Source organism: Idiotropiscis lumnitzeri, chromosome 1 (assembly GCF_059441095.1).
Source record: "Idiotropiscis lumnitzeri isolate Australia: NSW breed Sydney's pygmy pipehorse chromosome 1, RoL_Ilum_1.0, whole genome shotgun sequence".
Lineage (NCBI taxonomy): Eukaryota > Metazoa > Chordata > Actinopteri > Syngnathiformes > Syngnathidae > Idiotropiscis > Idiotropiscis lumnitzeri.
The window spans coordinates 38,440,592-38,457,827 of NC_142391.1; the positions used below are offsets into that span (position 1 = coordinate 38,440,592).

Consider the following 17,236-nt stretch of genomic DNA (forward strand, 5'->3'; position numbering starts at 1 on the left):
CAGTGGCGGGCCGTCCATTGCACACCTAGGCCTTCAGTGAAGTCCTACTTAGTCCTTGAATAAATACCCCTGATATTACCATCATTTATGACACCACGGCTGGACAAATAATATACAGACACACACTTATGCACTATTGAGTGAGTGTTGTATGACTTGGCTTCTCTTGAAAGATCCATCTTGAAAATGGCCTCGCAAGTGTATCTGGAATTATACCCTCACTTTACCTTCCTTTGGCCATTGTGGAATAAATGCAAGAATATATTTTAGATTTTCAAACGGTTGCCAGTTACATATGGAGGACTAAAAGTGCCAAAATTAAATGAATTAATAAATACACCATGAAATGTTTGATTAAAATTGTCATTATTTAATTAATTAAATGTTTCAATTATTAATTCAATGTGGAATTAAATTAGTGTGTCATTAATTAATTAAATTACTAATGATGTAAAAAATCAATATGGTTATTTATATATTTGATTAATTATTCATGTATTTAATTAATTATTTAGATTTTAACTAATTGTTTCATGGTCCCGCATTGCAGTGTTTCGTGAATTAATTTCATCTGTCAAAGTTTGGTGGTCAGGTCCTAACATCGAATTGGTTGGGCTGCTCATCAAGTTAAGCCAAATCGATTCCAGAGGAATGGATTGATGCCAACCGAGTGTCTGGTGAAAATACTGATACATTGAGTGACACTATTCGCCTCTACATTGGTTTGAATACTCAAGGAAAACAACCGTTCACAAGGGAGCTCATGAAAGTCCTCCATCGTCGTAGCCGTCATGCTTGTTACCTCTTCAGGCCAAAGCAACGGCTTAGACAAGATTTGAGTTCGTCAGTGTTTAGCCCCGCCCGCTAACTTTGATGCACGAGTTTGACAGATAAAATTAATTCATGAAACACTGCAACGCGGGCCCATAAAATAATTAAATACAGAAATAATTAAATAAATAGAGAAAAAACATTTAATTAATTAATGACAATTTTAATTAAACATGTCATGGGGTATTTATTTATTTATTTAATTTTGACACTTTCAGTCCTCCGTAGCCTACGGCCCGAAGACGGCTGGTATATGCTCCAGCACGCCCGGGACCCTTTTGAGAAGAATGGCAACTCCGTTAATGGATGGAATTGCTTCTCCGAGTTAGTAGTTCATTTTGGGTAGTTTACCGCTTCGGAGTCTTTGATTTACAGGGTGTCCGTGAAGGCGACGCCGTCAAACAGCTGCTTCTGGCTGTGCGCATGCTCACTGGTAACATGTTGTGACAGCAGGGAATTGGGAGCAATAAAAGGTGAGGAAGACGCCAAACAGGTTAATATGACCTCTGGTGGATTACAGATTGTACGAACGCCACACTTTAGTTGTTGTTGTGTGTGCTAGACCAACGGGGGAACTCGTCTGAAACACTAAAAGAAAAAGGCATTCTTGGTCTGGTGACATATCTTTGTTTACACCCTGTCGCACGTGTTTTAACTTTTGTTTTGTCCAGTGACAGCAACGCTGCACGTTCGTCGGCGACATTTGTCTTTAATAATGCTAACGCCGTGTGAGGATTCTACCGTTGGGCATTAAAATGGGATTCCCCGCATCCAGCGAAGGTTTTGTGGCGCTGTGTGTGTGCTTTCCTCGGTGATTCCTCACCGCTGAGTCTGCCTGGATAAGATCCACGCACCAGGTACCTCATGGAGTCTGTCGGGAAGTTTGAGTTCAACAGGAAAGACCTGATTGGTCACGGCGCCTTTGCGGTTGTGTTCAAAGGACGACACAAAGAGGTAACTGATGTTTGAGTGTCTGCATTTGTCTGATTTAACATCGTGTCTAATACGTTGTTTTGTTTGTCAAGAAACACGAGTGGGAAGTGGCTATCAAGTGCATCAACAAGAAAAACTTGGCCAAATCCCATTCTCTACTTGGAAAAGAAATACAAATATTAAAGGTATCTAAGAATTGTCTATTAATGTCCAGATATACGACATAAAATGCAAAAATCAAAAGCACTATTATTAGTGGGTATCAAAGCAAATATTAGTAAGTGTTTACCCGGTGCTCCTCTGATGTTAATTCAACATCAATATGAAGTCAAAATCATACAATTGGTGTCATATTGATGTTGAATTGACATCAGTTGTCCACTGGGTAGCTATTCCCCAATAGTTACTCCGCAACATTGGAATATTCTGACTGAATAAAGTTTAGTCTATATATCATATTAGTTATAATTGAATTTGATAGTTACTTTATCTCAGACAGGGTGTGCTGCAGAAACGTCTGGTGAATAACAACCTAAAACTGAGATAAAAGAACTAACAAGTTTAATTGGGGCAATCTATTTGAAGTATTAGTAATTGTCCTACAATGCCAAAGCATCAATGTGCATCATCATGATTTTTGTGCTCCATGACATCACCTTTGTTATTCTTTGAAGAAAATATTTTTGACCAACTGGTCATTCCAAGAATGATGATAACTTCTCCATTTAGTGTCATATCCATTTTGAAATCATGCTTGTACTGCAACTGCTTGTTTAAAACAAACACAAGACAATAAACTGATTTGTTTTCCCACCAGGAACTCAAGCATGAGAATATAGTCAGCCTACTAGACTATCAGGTTGGTGTTACTTTTTTTCCCACTTTACACAAACCACAGCATGTTTTACTATTTTATGCTGTGTAGATACAACTTTCTGAAACATTTGGTGTACAATACCATACAGAACATATTGTTCTGTATTGTAGTTTCTTCTTGCGTAAGCTTTCAGGCATTGAGAAGTTGAATAAATTTCACTCTGTACATACAATAAACCAGAGCAATGTTAAATAAAATTTAAAGTAGCTCCAAAGTAGGAAAGGGAATTTGCATTTGTAAGCTTGTCAATGAATAGCTGCTCACCTACCGGGCAACCAGAAAGCTGTGAACTAATCTCTTATTTGTGGCAGATGGACAGTTAAACAATGGCTTCTAAAGCATCAGCTCACACCACATTACACTCTGGGTCAGGTTGCAAGACACTGTTTAAGACGCATTCACCAGTTGTTAACCTGCTCTTCCATGAGTTAATGATGTTATTATCATGGAAAAACATTGTTTGTGCTAGATTTTCCCATTAGCTGTGTGTTTGCGTCTCAAATGACAAAATGGTAGCTCTTCAGCTCTTTGTCTGTCCTCCATGTGGCAAGAAGACTGACACCTTATACTTGTAACCCTTGCACTTTGCACCTTCTCAAAACTTCACCTCACGTGTGACTTTTTCAGTGTCTGGACAGAAGTGTGTGTGTGTGTGTTCGGTTATGGGAGCAATGGGTTCAAGCATCTGTTGGTCCAAAACTGTTTGAACGTGGGCTGTATTGATTACATTTTCTGCAAATGTGGAGCATCTATTGTTGGTGTCAGCATTAAATGAAAGCTGAGGTACTAATGGTACTTGAGTAAATCATTTCTAAAAATGTTATTTTATTTGTTTTCATTCACAGGAAATTGGTGGATGTGTGTATCTTGTCATGGAGGTATGTGTGAATATGGTAAAAGATAACTCATGCTGTAGATGAACCGTTATTATAAAATAGACACTCTAAACATTTGATTTCAGATTTTCATGTTTAGTATACACTGCATTGTTCAATTAATTTTATTTATTCCATGACATGGCTCCGATATCACCGTTTTTATGCAATTTCTCTTCTCTTTACAGTATTGCAATGGAGGTGATCTGGCTGAGTACCTTCAATGTATGTGTCTGCATGCAACTCATACTCTTTTTCCAGCCGGGTATTCTCAATTCATATCACTATTGCAAGAAAAGGTCAAAGCTTGATTATTCTGAAACATATCAGCAGCGGGTTTGAGTGTGGCCCATAAGAGGCTTTGTTTTCTGTAGTCGGGATTAAATGGTCCCACAAATTGACTAGAAAAATAATTACTAGTGCCACTAAATATGATGAGCTAGAAGCCCAAGAATTGCCTTGTGCTGAGTTAATTTCAATTGTATAATTAATTATTTACAGCTGTTTTTTTTTTGTTCGTGCCCTTGCCTTGTCATGTGCCATGTGATTTCTATCACGTCAATCTTCTCAGATTGAACATTACTTACTAAAACTGTGCCCGTCATCGGATTTCAAAAAAGTATGATGACACTGCTCAGCACATGGAGTTGATTTTTCATTTGCTAAAGTTAGCCAGTCAGCGTCGTTGTTTAAATGCTGATTTAAAGTGCTCGTGTAATTCTGCCGGCATCTCCTTTTTTGTAGACTTGACTGTTTTGTGTCTCTGCCAAGGGGCTTTGCCAGCTATTTGCAGCGCGCTACAGAGGCACAGTGTGGCTGACTGAGTAGCCATGTGACCTCACCCATCTGTCACACACTTATCCTTGTCCTGTGGTGGAAAAACACTGTAGCCTTTAAAATTGAGCACCTTTGTAAACAAAATTCTGTTCCACAAAGTGTGACGTTAATGTGATCGGAGTTCCGTCTCAGTGTTGCAATCATTCTGGTGTCTGCCGTGTGTAAACAAACTTGTGAAATGAAAGAGTGTCAAGAGTGGGATACTTGATACCCTGAAGTCTGAGTCTGAGTGACTTTAACACAGCTCACAATGGGTCACACCGTCATCCGGATGAAAAATAGCAAAAGGTGGTCCAAAAAATAGTTTTCGGACCAGTTTTGTAGCCATTGTTGCCCAATGCCAGAAACCAATATTACTTAATTAAAATCGAGTAAGTATTCTTTTTTTCACATCATGTTACTATGCTCACTTTAATGTGACAAGATTCAAATAATAAAAAAAAAAATCTGATCTAATGCCAGGCTTTTGCGATTGGGGGAAAAAAAAAAGATGGACTAAGCGCAGCCTCTGGGGGGGATCGCCCCTTTTCTGTTGCCGGTCCTTCCCTATAGAATAACCCCCTCCCCATTGAATGTTAGGCAAGCCCCCTCTCTGTCTCTTTTAAAACTCGTTTGATTACGCATTGTTATTCTTTAGCTTTCGACTCAACATTCTGCTGTTCTTCTGGTATCTACTGTATATGTGTTTATGTATTTTAATTTGTGTTCTGATTTCATGCTAATTTCTGTTCTACTTGATGGCTTTTAATTCTTTTCTAATCATCTCTTGAGTGATACATTTGAACCATGAGATCCCTCTGATGCTGTGAAAGCTTTCTACAGACCATGGCTTAAGATGTGACAACAAAAATGTAATGAAAAGCCTATTCGAATAAGCGAACTTTATTTGGGCTTAATCCGAGGCACTTTTAATGATGGCTGCTGTGTGTTGGCTCACGGAGCAATTGTCACATTGACGTAATGGTGGAAAAAGTTGTGAAATTATCTGTCTTGGTCTTTTTTTTGGATCACAAAAACCTGGCTATTGAGCAGTTGCATGTAGAATTATCATATGCACTGTTTAGTAATAAGTAATGTTTCATGTAACTCCAAGGTGCTGGAAATGCTTGGATTTACATACTTTGGACATTTATAAACGCTTCAAATATATTTCCAGACATTCTGTACTCTTAATGGAATGTGGTTTAATTAAAATGCATTCCGTTGTATCAATGATTTATCAGTATGTAAATATGTATTTTCCTCCCTCTGATCCACAGCTAAGGGGACGTTGAGCGAGGACACAATCCGGGTTTTCTTACAGCAGATTGCACAGGCCATGAAGGTTCTACAGAACAAGGGCATCCTTCACAGAGATCTGAAACCACAGAACATTTTGCTCTGCCATCCAAAGGGCAGGAGGTCCAGTTCCATCAACACTAGTGTTAAGATAGGTAAAGACTCCGTTGAGATGTCTAATTGTAGAAGAAAATGTTTCATGCTGTATATGTGCAGTTCTTTAGGAATGGTTTTCTCATGTAACTTCTACCTTGCCAATACAAAAACGCAATACACTTAGAATGTTCTGGTAATCTGGCAAATTCTCTCAACCTTCACAGCTGACTTTGGCTTTGCGCGTCATCTTCAGACCAACACCATGGCAGCAACGCTGTGTGGCTCTCCCATGTATATGGTGAGTTTTTCGCTTCTTTGCATTGTGTCCTCTGCTCAAGTGTTGTAAAGGCAATCATCAATTAAAGTGTTTCTGGACACAGGCCCCCGAGGTTATCATGTCCCACAGTTATGATGCCAAAGCTGATCTGTGGAGCATAGGCACCATTATCTACCAGTGTTTGACAGGAAAGGCGCCGTTTCATGTGAGTAACACCAAAGAGCATGCTCATAAGCTTATACAAACACGTCCTTCTCCTGTGTACATTTTGAAACATTTGCCGGAGTTTGTTACATAATACTTCATGACTCTGCTTTGAGATGTACACAGTTTCTAGAAAGGAAATTCTCAGAATTGTCAACGCAAAACAGAACATGATGCATCCTTTTCTAAACACAGAAACCTGATATAACACACACCAGCTGCCTGACACCCTTAATGGTGTCCAGAATGTGGAAAAAACTGAATGTTCATTCGGAAAGAGCCTGTTTACAGGGTGAGGGCATGACTAATTGGTTGTGAGCCTTGAGTAAATATTGTTGCACAACACTGCTTTTACTTTTGTGTCGCTCACGTGGCTACTCAAATGAAGCTGCTATTTGTGGATTGCATCCACTTTTATTTTTGGATGGAAGGAAGCCCTTGGCACTGAGCTTGATTTTGAAACATTTTTCATACAGTTGGAACTAACCTTCCATATTTGGAAACGTTTTTTCCCCAGATATTTAAAAGGAAGGTTTTCTTTTCTTCAGATTTGGAAAATTTGTAAAAATCCAGGCTTTGGTGCTGCTTTGGAATGACGGTGATGATGACGTTTATTTATCAAGCCACGTCAAACTTGTGAGGTAGAGCGGGTCGTCCAGAAACCAGAGGGTTCGCTGTTCGATTCGCGCTCTGTCAGAGTCATGTGTCGTGTCCTTGGCCTGGACACTTCATCCACCGTGCCTCCAGTGCCACTCACACTGGTGTAGGGCAGGGTGTCATTGTTTGATGGTCGTCGGAGAGGTTGTAGGCGCACACAGGCAGCCACGCTTCTGTCAGCGTGCCCCAGGGCAGATACATATGTAGTTTTTCAACCACCAGAGTGTGAATGTGCACTTTGAGTTTGTTACAGAAAAGTACCATATATATCTGATAAATTCTTCGTCATTATTATTATTATGCCACTTTCCCCAGGTGAATTATCAAATATTTAATGTTAGGACAACGTCCAAAAATTATTATTTATTTATTTATTTTTTTAAACACCTCCACACAAAACTTTGCAGTTAGAGGCACTGAGGAAATACAATAGCACTTTATTTAAATAGTGCATTTACAGGGTGCCGGTTTTACATATGACCACGATGCTAGTGTGGATGGATGATCTCTTTTTAATACAGTTGTATTATTGTACAGGCAAACACACCACAGGAGCTCCGCCTCTTCTATGAATGCAACAGGACCCTTGTACCGAGGTTGGTGCACCTTTTGGATTGGACCTAACTTCTCTACACACGTACATATAAAGCCTACATACATACAACTAACAGCACATGAGGTGTTAAAAAGTAATGTATTGTGCAAAAACTCCACAGAGCTATCTTGTTGGCATGACATCCTTGACTTTGCCGGTTTGCGTTGCGTTTGGCCGTGCTGAACTTGTGCTATAATAAAGCCAGTGATAAGCTTGCCAAATGTGTGAGGTGGCAAGGTTTGTTGTTTTCTTGTAGCTTTCTATATATAACCTACTTGGACCTGACATCTAGTGGTCTACACTGCTATCATTTTCCATGTGACCCACAAAGCGGCACACACACACACACACGCACGCACGCACCCCCCCACGCGCGCACGCACGCACGCACGCACGCACGCACGCACGCACGCACGCACGCACGCACGCACGCACGCACACACACAGCCTGCATTGACCATAGCCTCTAATGTCTTAATGCACAAAGGTTTTGCGCTGAAACTATAAATTAGCAAGACACATTCTATAGGTCACATTGTGTTAAAAAAAAAAAACAGATGCGACCTTTAACACCACATAAACACAGTAGCACACACACTGAACACACTAGCATGTAATACCAAACACTGTAACTCAATTAAGGCTGTGGAAAGACAGACCTCACTCCCTGAATAAACAGAATGGAATATTTTGCTTTTTTTTTTTTAAATGATGCCCCACATAGAGAAGCTCATAAGAATGTCTTGTCAACCTTAGATCAGTTTTGTTCTGTAGAGGTTTTAGATTATATAGGCATCTATGTTTGTATAAAAAGGAAATCTTTTTCTTTACCTCAGCATCCCAAAGGAGACATCAAGTAACCTCAGACAGCTTCTGTTGCGACTGCTTCAGAGAAACCACAAGGACAGGATCAGCTTTGGTAAACACCTTCCTTATTAAAATTGAGTGGCTTTTTACAATTATAATATTAAGAATGATTATTTACAAGGGGCTAAACAACACCCTTTACTGCTAATTCTTCTCATCCGTTTTAGTTTGAAATTCACTACCATTTCGGTACACTAATATCACTAATATAATTTTTTTTTTTCAAAAGTCAGATTTTAGCAGAAAAGTTACTTTCCATAGTACAATGCTGCTGTTACAAAAATCTCGACGAGCCAGTCTTTGATATAGATCATCGGATTGGCTTTTTGAGAGGCATTTTTGCAACATCTGCATTGGAATATGGCTGACTATGGCAAAAAAAAGAGAAAAAAAACTTAAGGCAGTTATGTTATTAGTGTGGCTATTACAAAAATAAACCTCTTTTAATTTGCTTTCCATAAATTTGTTCATGGGCTGTATGCCAGTATTGTAGCTTTACTTGTCCCTTCCTCTTTGCTTTTATAGATGAATTTTTCTATCATCCTTTCTTGGACACAAGCTCGGCCTCTAGACAAAGTATGTACTTGATCTCCCTTACTTTGCTACATGGAAATCAACTCCTGTTCTCACCATCATAAAACAAACACATTGTTTTTGAACAGGTTCTCCAACTCAGATGTGCTTCTATCCCAGTTCTGCCTCCAGGAGCTCTTCTAGCAGCTCCTCCACATCCCATCCTGCCTCCCCTCCGGTGTGCATATCTCTTTAAACCCCCCAAAATTCCTTTTAAATTTGAATTGACTTGTCTTTTGTATTTTTTTTCTCAATTAAATCACTTTGTATATATTATTTTTAGCTTTCCAATGGAGAGAAGCATCGCCATCAGACCAAATTGAAAAACTCTCCTTTGTCAGACACTGTTGTCTTCCAGCTGAAAGACATAACTAGTCAAGAAATCAGGAACAGTCCTCCTTTTCCGCAAGACTATGTTATGGTTCATCCTGAGTCACCCAGTAAGAATTGCACTCACGCAGCACCATGCAGAGGTGGGCGATTTACAAAATGTTTCCAGTCCGCCATTTGTCAACGGCCTGGACACCTATCCGTAATCGTCAATCTGTATATTTTTTTCAAGCCAAATTATCCTCTTATCGTCAGTCACCCATGTTATTGTAACTGCACTTCTGTGTTTATGTCGTCCAACTGATGACAAATCCAATTTGATTGAAATGGTGAATGTAGTCCAATATGTATCTACATCATACAGTGGTTGCCCAAAGACGCGCAAACACTCACATACATTTCAAATACACTTATTTGCCTATCTATTGAACTGACAGCTTGAGCGCGCTTGGTGGCTGCCTGCTGCTGTTTTAACTCCTAAAACGTCAAAATGCTCACCTCAGTTTTAAAGTTTAAAATGGCTTACCTTAACCAGAATCCCTCGCTGCAATGTGGCCAAGGGTATAATTCCCCCTGGCACTGCTACCCCTGTCTGTAAACATGAGGTGTCTTCTTTTTTTTTTCTTAGCTCATTGACAGATTACACCTTGTTGGTACATACTGCCATCTACTGTAAGGGAGGCGTTTCCATATATACTGTAGTCTGTGGAAGCAACCCTTCTTGTATTCAGCCCCGCGAACAAACATGCGAGACAGACACGGCCTGTTCCTGCCAGTCATCAGCAAAACAAGCGTCAGTCAGTAATGGACTGAGAGGTCCGTCGGTACTTGACTTGGTTGTGGTGACTACACTGACCGATGAAAACCCACTTTCATCAGTGCTTAATCCCCCTTTTTTGTTGTTTGTTTTTTTTAAGTTTCCCGTCATTTGTCATGCGTCAGCAAAACTGGCGTCCGTCAGTGACGGACTGACGGACCTTCCATCAGTACTGATGGAATGCCCACCTCTGCGCAGCACCTCACACAACAGCAGTTCATTTACCAAAAACAACTTACCAATTATTTCACTACATCACAGGTGATTACAGGTGTGAGGAAGATAGTGGATCACCCATTGAAAGTTGCCTGATATATACTGGGTGAGTCTGGAATGTTACATTCAACGCACTTTCTGTAGCTAAGTATAATACTCCCAATTTTCCATGAATCCCAAACAGCCCCACACCACACCACTTTGCTATGCCTGGCACCACACCACACGGCCGCAACGTGTCATAATATTTCACAAGTGGCGAGTCTTGGCTACTGTTTTTTGGCCAAATTAAAATATGATTTGCGGTTGCATGATGTGGTAACGTCGCATTGTGCAGCTCATCAAATTCAAAGAAGCTTTCACACACAGAAGAAAAATAAATTTCCAAGGTTAAGGCAGCAAAACAGCAGCCCGTTTATTGCCAGGGTTGGGAATAATAATATAGTATGATAGTGAATATGCACGCGGCACACAAAGCTTGCCCCCACCGCTATGAAGAGAGAGGTCACTCTCATTCGTTTGGCCGCTTTTCCCATTCAACGGCTCATCGTCCTCACTTTGCGACGTCTGAAGCCCTCTGGCGGCCACCCACAGCTGCCATCACCAAGATGGGTCGGACCGGTGTTGACTCTCATTCAAATGAGTGGTGCGTGCTCTCGCAAACTTTTTTTTTTAACCATTGAGCTTCAAAAAATGCATCCGTTAGCACAGATCATAACTATGGTTCAGCGTTGTTGTCAAACGCTGGTATGTTTTTAGTATGCGCAGTATTTTTATGAATTTGTCGACGGACGTTTGGTAGCTCGTCTAAAATCTGGAAATAGGCAAGTGCGGCAGAGTTCCTTGCTGCATCACTGCCAAGCAATTAGATAACCAATATGACAGGGTCCCGCTCGGCCCCAGATGGCTGGAGCTTTAGGACCACCTCCAAGAGAGTTCTAAAAAACGGTTTCATTGGAACCATTGGGCTCTGAAAATGTTTAATGGAAAAGCGAACATCAAGGGCCAAGCAACGCCGTCTCGGTGTGGAGGCTAATCAAAAAGTGTTTAAAATGAGTGTAGGTGTGAAAAGTCACTAGGCCACACGGAAACTTTAATTCATCAATTTAATTCCTTTTCATTTTGGGGACATATCAATCATATGATGAAAAATGCAGAACAGGAATAATTTACAGCATTTAGGGGTGTGAAAATGTTTGATTTTTTTTTTTTTTTTTCCCTAAGCAGAAGCCCATTGATGACAGACAGAGTTCTTGAAGCAATTGGGAGGACATCTCCCTCTTCTCCCTTGCTGCAGTGTCACTCCAAGCCTCCTGGGTAGGCCAACGAGGGATGGGTTTTGTTAGCCTAAAATGTGGGAATGTGTTATTCGTCACTCAATCCACAACCGTATGTGTATTTTTTGTACATTTTCATCCATACAGGAAGCCTACGCTGGGTGTCCGCAGCCATTCAGAGCCTATTCCCGTACCAACTCAGATCCAGAACTACCAGAGAATGGAGCAGAATCACCAGCCTTCGGGCTCACAAGGCTCCACCAGGTATTCAATACACTTTTCATTCTTATCTCTCTACTTATCACTCACAGGTTCTTCTGCATGACTCCTCCAGGGTCCCCCTCTGTTGTGATGGCTCTAGTGAAAGTTCCTCACCTTGCGCAGGATATGGATCTCATGATTCCTGCCCTGCTCCCTACTCCTCAAGTCCAACTAGAAGAGGAGCTCAGGCACCCCAGTCCTCGCCACGTGGTACAAATCAATCCATTGTGTCACGTCAGAATTTTACTGGTGATCAATTGACCATGATGTAGAGAAAAATATATGCCAAGAATTGGAGTGGAAGTTTGTAATTTGCATGATGCCTTCGGTGTTCTCTAATCTAGTGGGAACTACCCCAAGGACTTCAGAGCAGACTCTACCAATTAGTACTAGAACTGGGTGGCCCATGGAGTCTCCTTACAAGAGGGACAGCCCCAGCCACAAGGTCAGGCTATTTTCTTTATCCATACATACACATGGACATACATACATACATACATGAAGTTTTTAACCAATCCGAATTAAATTGATAAAATTGATTTTTGTTACCCTTTGCAGCAGGACACTTCATGTGGGACAATGTCAGAGATCTGTTGCCCCAGCCTTGCACATGAATCCCACACCAACCACGGCAGTAAACCCTCCAACAAAAACGGGCAATTTAAAAGGTCAGAACAAGTTGTTGCTATTGTCTGTCGTACCACAAGTAAGAATAGCCACAAGATTTGATAAATGATTACATGTCCACTTCACTGCCTTTCTTTGTACATTGAATGGCCAGATCACGGAACATTGGCAGACTGTCTGACATTTTGCTTAAAGCTGCATTTGGTGCTCAAATTCTTGAACCGAGAAGTAATGAAAGCCTCTGCTATGAAAAGACCATGGGTAATGCAGGTAGTTGCCTTTATCCTAATTCAACCACACAATGTTTTGTTGCTTTAGTATAATCTAGGCCAGATTTGGGCAAACTACGGCCATGGCCCGTCGGTATACGCTGTGCGGGACTTTTTATAACGGCATGCCAAACTTGTCCACATTATTAAAAAAAAATTGACAAAAAATACAATCCACATCATTCAATCTTTTGGTCTTGTCCCTGCAATGCCTGCGTTTCCCCAATAGATGGTGCAATGACCATTGGTGGACCTTTTGTGGGAGTGCATTATATTAGTCTGAGAAGCCGTTCTTTCTGCATAAAAGAAACTGGTCTTGTCATCCCACCCTCGACCGAGGTTTGCTTTGAAATGAACCTTGCAATGACGTTCAAAGTGATATATCTGTTTTCATTAATGCTGATTTAACTTTGCGCCTTAAACTGAAACTTATTTAAAACCGAAGTAATCTCCAGGTCTGCTAGTTCCCTGCATGTGAGGTGTTTTCCTCTATTTTTATATTCTCCTCCCAGTATTCCTTGACCTAAGCAGAATACCTGGATGCGAGCTTGGACACTACACGCCACGCTTTACTTTATCTGGCCCACTCTACCCAAATATTCTTGGCTCCGCCCCTCTTTAAATTTTTATAGTGTGGCCCGCAAGTCAAAAGGTTTGCCCTTCCCTGGTCTAGACACAGACAGCAATAGTTATGTATGATCAAGAATTGCTTGTTTGATATTACTGTGGCCATTTTTATCCTTTTATACAAACTTATAGCTCCACCTACTGGCTGCCATACAGGATGGGGTAGCCCACCAACTGCTGTCTTCTCCTTGGGTTCTCCAACTATTGGAAACACTCCACCTGATACTATGTTCTCAAGGATGCTGACAGGTATTGTTGTGTGAATGTAATTTGGCTTTTTGTCTTGAATATTTGTATGATTTTTTACTTATAGACAAAGGTTGGTAATTAATCTTCGAAACAAGTATGCCCATAACAAACATCCCTGCTTATAAATAGTTATGCACAATATTTTTGAAGAAAATAGTACGTAAATAGTCACGTACCATTTTCAGTGTATGAACAGTCTTTGGATGGACTAGCGGATGGACCTAAATCAGTGTGTATTCACCATTGGCAACATGCTAAATGTATTGCTGTAAAATTTTTTAAAAAATCATTCACTGCTGTTGACCGACGTAAAACCGGGTGAGTTAATGACATGATGAGAGCTCCCGATACTCCCTTTACAAGCTACTAGTAGCTACGATCTACTTAATCGGCAACCCTGAGCTTCAGTATGTATATTCTTTATTGAATTGCAGTGTCTCTTTAATTAAGCCCAAACTGGTTAACGTTAGTGTAATCACGATGAAATAGCCGTCCATGCATCTTGTCGCAAGGCGGAATTTCACCTACGTGCAATATATTCACCCATTGACAAGTTGCCAGAAGCAGCCGCATCCACTCCAAAGGGCTGGCTGCCTTCTGCCAATACAAAATGCTTGCTGGTAGTAGCGTGAGCCAGACAATAAAACAATTTTCATAATGACCATAAGAAATGTGGTGGGAATTAATCTTTTAAATAACCCGGGTTACGTGTAAACTTTTCTTGTCTTTGTGATTGAAATCATTCTGACTAAATCATCTCCGGTCAACAGTTTACATGTGACATGCTCTATCCTGATCTGCCATTTACATGTGCTACTTCGTTAATAGGGCAGCCGTTTTATAGCCGTGTGACAAGCCAAGATTGATGTAAACATTTTATCAAGATGGAGTTCATTTGTCTGTTTAGCGTAGTTGTTTTATTAAAGCAACAACTTAATTTATTTTAAAAAAAGTTAAAAGTAATTTAAAACAAGTTCTCCCGTTGCAGACGAGCTCTGGGAGGGCTCTGACTTTTTTCAAGTGTGTAAACAACGATGTCACTGCAGATTTATGCTAAGACAGCATGCGCAGACTGGATGCAGCCTGGCTTTTCAGATTGAACTATTTACATATGACGTCTGTTTGGATTGGCAAAAGGAATATACCATTTCTCTGAATTGAATTAAAATTCCAATTTGAATATGGCCTTATATTTTGGTTGAGGTGTTCAGAAGGAGCATTTTAATTCTCTTCTACTCAGAATTTAAGGCACCATGTAAACCCGGCTAATGTGTCATCACACATTATGATTTTTGGGGTTGAGGCAGAAAAATAGTTTTTGCCTAGATCAAATTGCCAAAAGACTAAATGAATTAGAAAAGGAACAAAAGTAACATCATTTTAAAAAAATCTTGAATCAGAATGTCCTAATGTTATATAGTAGTTATAATATTATCCTTATTCTACATTTGTCTAAGTACTGTGAAATTACTTGGTAAGAAAAACTGCATTCCAAATACAAGATATTTATCACTGAATATTTCATCTGTGTGTTTTTTTTAATGCAGGTTCGCCCAGGACAGCCTGGTTACTCAACAGTCCCCTTCGTTATCAAACATGCTGTAAAAGCAGTGAGACAGAAATAATGGATATTACTCCACACTGCGGTTTGGTCTTTCATCCTCCCGAGCTACCTGAAGATACACTAATGGAGGTACACATTTATTTTGCAAATATTTGGTGAAAGTTATGTCACTGAGGTAGATGAATATGTATGTGAGCTTCCTGTAGTCACAATGTTTTATGGATTTGATTCTTCCACAGCAGGTCCATACAGATGCCTTGCGTGACCTCCAGTTCATATTGGCTTTTGTGCACTGTATCATGGAATTGGCTTCTTCCAAGGACCCCATGCTGGAGTCTATCAGCAGCCCTGAGGTTTCCTTTATTGAAATCAATCTATTGACAGACCAAATAAGCCTCTTAAGTCAAGACTGGAGGTCAGAACATTTGTTTTACCATTTTCATGACATTATAATTCTTCTCCTGAGAGATTACTGAGAATGCTTTGTGGTGTTATGTTCTCATTGCAGCCATGCAGAGCAGTTGTTGTTGTATATGAAAGCAGCAGAGTCTCTGTCCACAGCTCTGTACACTGCTAAAGAAAATATCAAGCAAGGTCGACTGCTTCCTTCATCTACAGTCAAACAAGGTGAGGCTACCTTTGGTGTGGTTACCTTCATTAGCCTTGTGTCAATTATTCTATGTATAGTGATGTAAGAATTTAAATTGTTGGATGCCGATAATAATAATGGTAAGTTGTAACTTATGTCTCCTGTATGAAGTGATCAAGAAGCTGAATGAGTTGTACAAAAGCTGTGTTACATGCTGTCGCTCCCTAAGTGATCGGCTGCAAAATTTTTTAATGGATAAGCAGAAGCTTATGGATCGTTTCAATGGACTCACAGCAGAGAAGCTCATCTATTGCCACACTGTACACATGGTGAGTTCTCCCCCACTTCCGAATGATTTGCTGCTCATGCTGCATCACCGTCTCTGTCTTATTGTGTTTTCATATTGCTTTCAGGTACAGTCTGCAGCTTTAGATGAGATGTTCCACTGTGGTACAGAAATAGTCCAGCGTTACCATAAAGCTTTTCTGCTTCTGGAAGGTTTGTCTCGATTCGTCACAGAGGAACAGGACATTGACAGTATTGAAAGATGTATGTCCGAACAAGATTATATGTAGTCTTTAATGCAATGTTATTTTTCAAGCAAGCCATTAATGCTGGGGCTTTATGAACTGTTATTATAGTTGAATTATTTCTATTTTCCCAGGCAAGCAGTGTATTGAACGACGCCTCTTTGCTCTGCAAATTTAGCAGTGTCCAGGGGTTTCAATACTGCCTTCACAGAAACTGTGATGTCATTCCTCATTCACCTCATTGCAATGTAGAGGAAGGATCCTCCTGTTGATCTACACTAGCACTTTTATCTTTCCCAAGGTAACGACCACTGGAGTCCCTGCTCCAAGCACTCAGTCCAGCATCTGAAATCTTGATCTATGCACGAAAGACTGGACTTCCTTGAGTATGATCTTGAAGTGAGACTTTGTAACATTTTTTTTTGTTTGTTTGATGATCAATGAGACATGTTTTTCTCAATATCGGTTACGTATCTTTTGTTTTTTAGTGTTTTGCGCACAGAATTGTCCAATCCTAGGTCGTACTTGAAACAACGGCTAGAAATTTTTTTTTTAGAATTTACTGAAAACTTGACAAACAGGAGTAAAAAAAAAAGCTGAATGAAATGACCAACTGTTGTGATTGTGCCTTTTTCAAGTTGGATTCACACCTGATATGTCTGATAATGTTTAGAACTTCTGAAAATATTTAGAAATGTTAATTGAATTTGTGTATGACGCATTGCTGTTTTTATTATGATGCAAGTGATATTTATTATGTTTAGGTTTACTGCATGGCACATATTTTTGTATGTGTATTTTTTCATGGGAGTATGAAAAGCACTTTGCTAATATGAAAATGAACTGATGTATGATTCTTCAGTAAAACGTGAGGAATAAAATATGTATTTGTGTTTTCTCCTGGTTTTTAAATGGTGTGACTGTTTTGCAAAAGCGAGTTATTAATGCTTGTAACGTAGGCACTCATACTCTATTAAGAT

General features: G+C 40.0%; 1 protein-coding gene across 8 annotated transcripts; it reads left to right on the forward strand.

The window, feature by feature from the left end:
* Positions 1 to 1,081: 1,081 nt before the first annotated feature.
* On the forward strand, positions 1,082 to 17,154 carry ulk1a (unc-51 like autophagy activating kinase 1a). 8 transcript variants are annotated; one of them, XM_088299719.1, is made up of 28 exons: positions 1,082 to 1,304; positions 1,503 to 1,785; positions 1,857 to 1,949; positions 2,582 to 2,623; positions 3,487 to 3,519; positions 3,705 to 3,741; positions 5,613 to 5,786; positions 5,952 to 6,025; positions 6,108 to 6,209; positions 7,403 to 7,461; positions 8,297 to 8,379; positions 8,853 to 8,903; positions 8,990 to 9,078; positions 9,184 to 9,340; positions 10,309 to 10,369; positions 11,488 to 11,580; positions 11,688 to 11,804; positions 11,875 to 12,011; positions 12,146 to 12,246; positions 12,360 to 12,469; positions 12,583 to 12,698; positions 13,457 to 13,573; positions 15,121 to 15,266; positions 15,377 to 15,552; positions 15,646 to 15,764; positions 15,898 to 16,055; positions 16,140 to 16,275; positions 16,391 to 17,154. In XM_088299719.1, the coding sequence occupies exons 2-28, from the start codon at positions 1,696 to 1,698 to the stop codon at positions 16,432 to 16,434; spliced, it is 2,715 nt and encodes a 904-aa protein (XP_088155845.1). In that variant the 5' UTR covers positions 1,082 to 1,304; positions 1,503 to 1,695; the 3' UTR covers positions 16,435 to 17,154. The 8 variants fall into 8 exon arrangements, 6 of the variants coding, with proteins under 6 accessions (XP_088155845.1, XP_088155844.1, XP_088155849.1 ...); XR_015844182.1 differs by lacking the exon at positions 1,082 to 1,304 and having other exon boundaries at positions 1,316 to 1,785; positions 15,990 to 16,055; XM_088299718.1 differs by lacking the exon at positions 1,082 to 1,304 and having other exon boundaries at positions 1,316 to 1,785.
* The last annotated feature ends 82 nt before the right edge of the window (positions 17,155 to 17,236 follow it).

Bases quoted from the DNA above. Each gene is read 5' to 3' on its own strand.
- ulk1a (XM_088299719.1), top strand. From the start codon at position 1,696: ATGGAGTCTGTCGGGAAGTTTGAGTTCAACAGGAAAGACCTGATTGGT. The intron at 12,247-12,359 runs GTCAGGCTATTT...TACCCTTTGCAG, and splicing joins GGGACAGCCCCAGCCACAAG to CAGGACACTTCATGTGGGAC. The intron at 16,056-16,139 runs GTGAGTTCTCCC...TATTGCTTTCAG, and splicing joins ATTGCCACACTGTACACATG to GTACAGTCTGCAGCTTTAGA.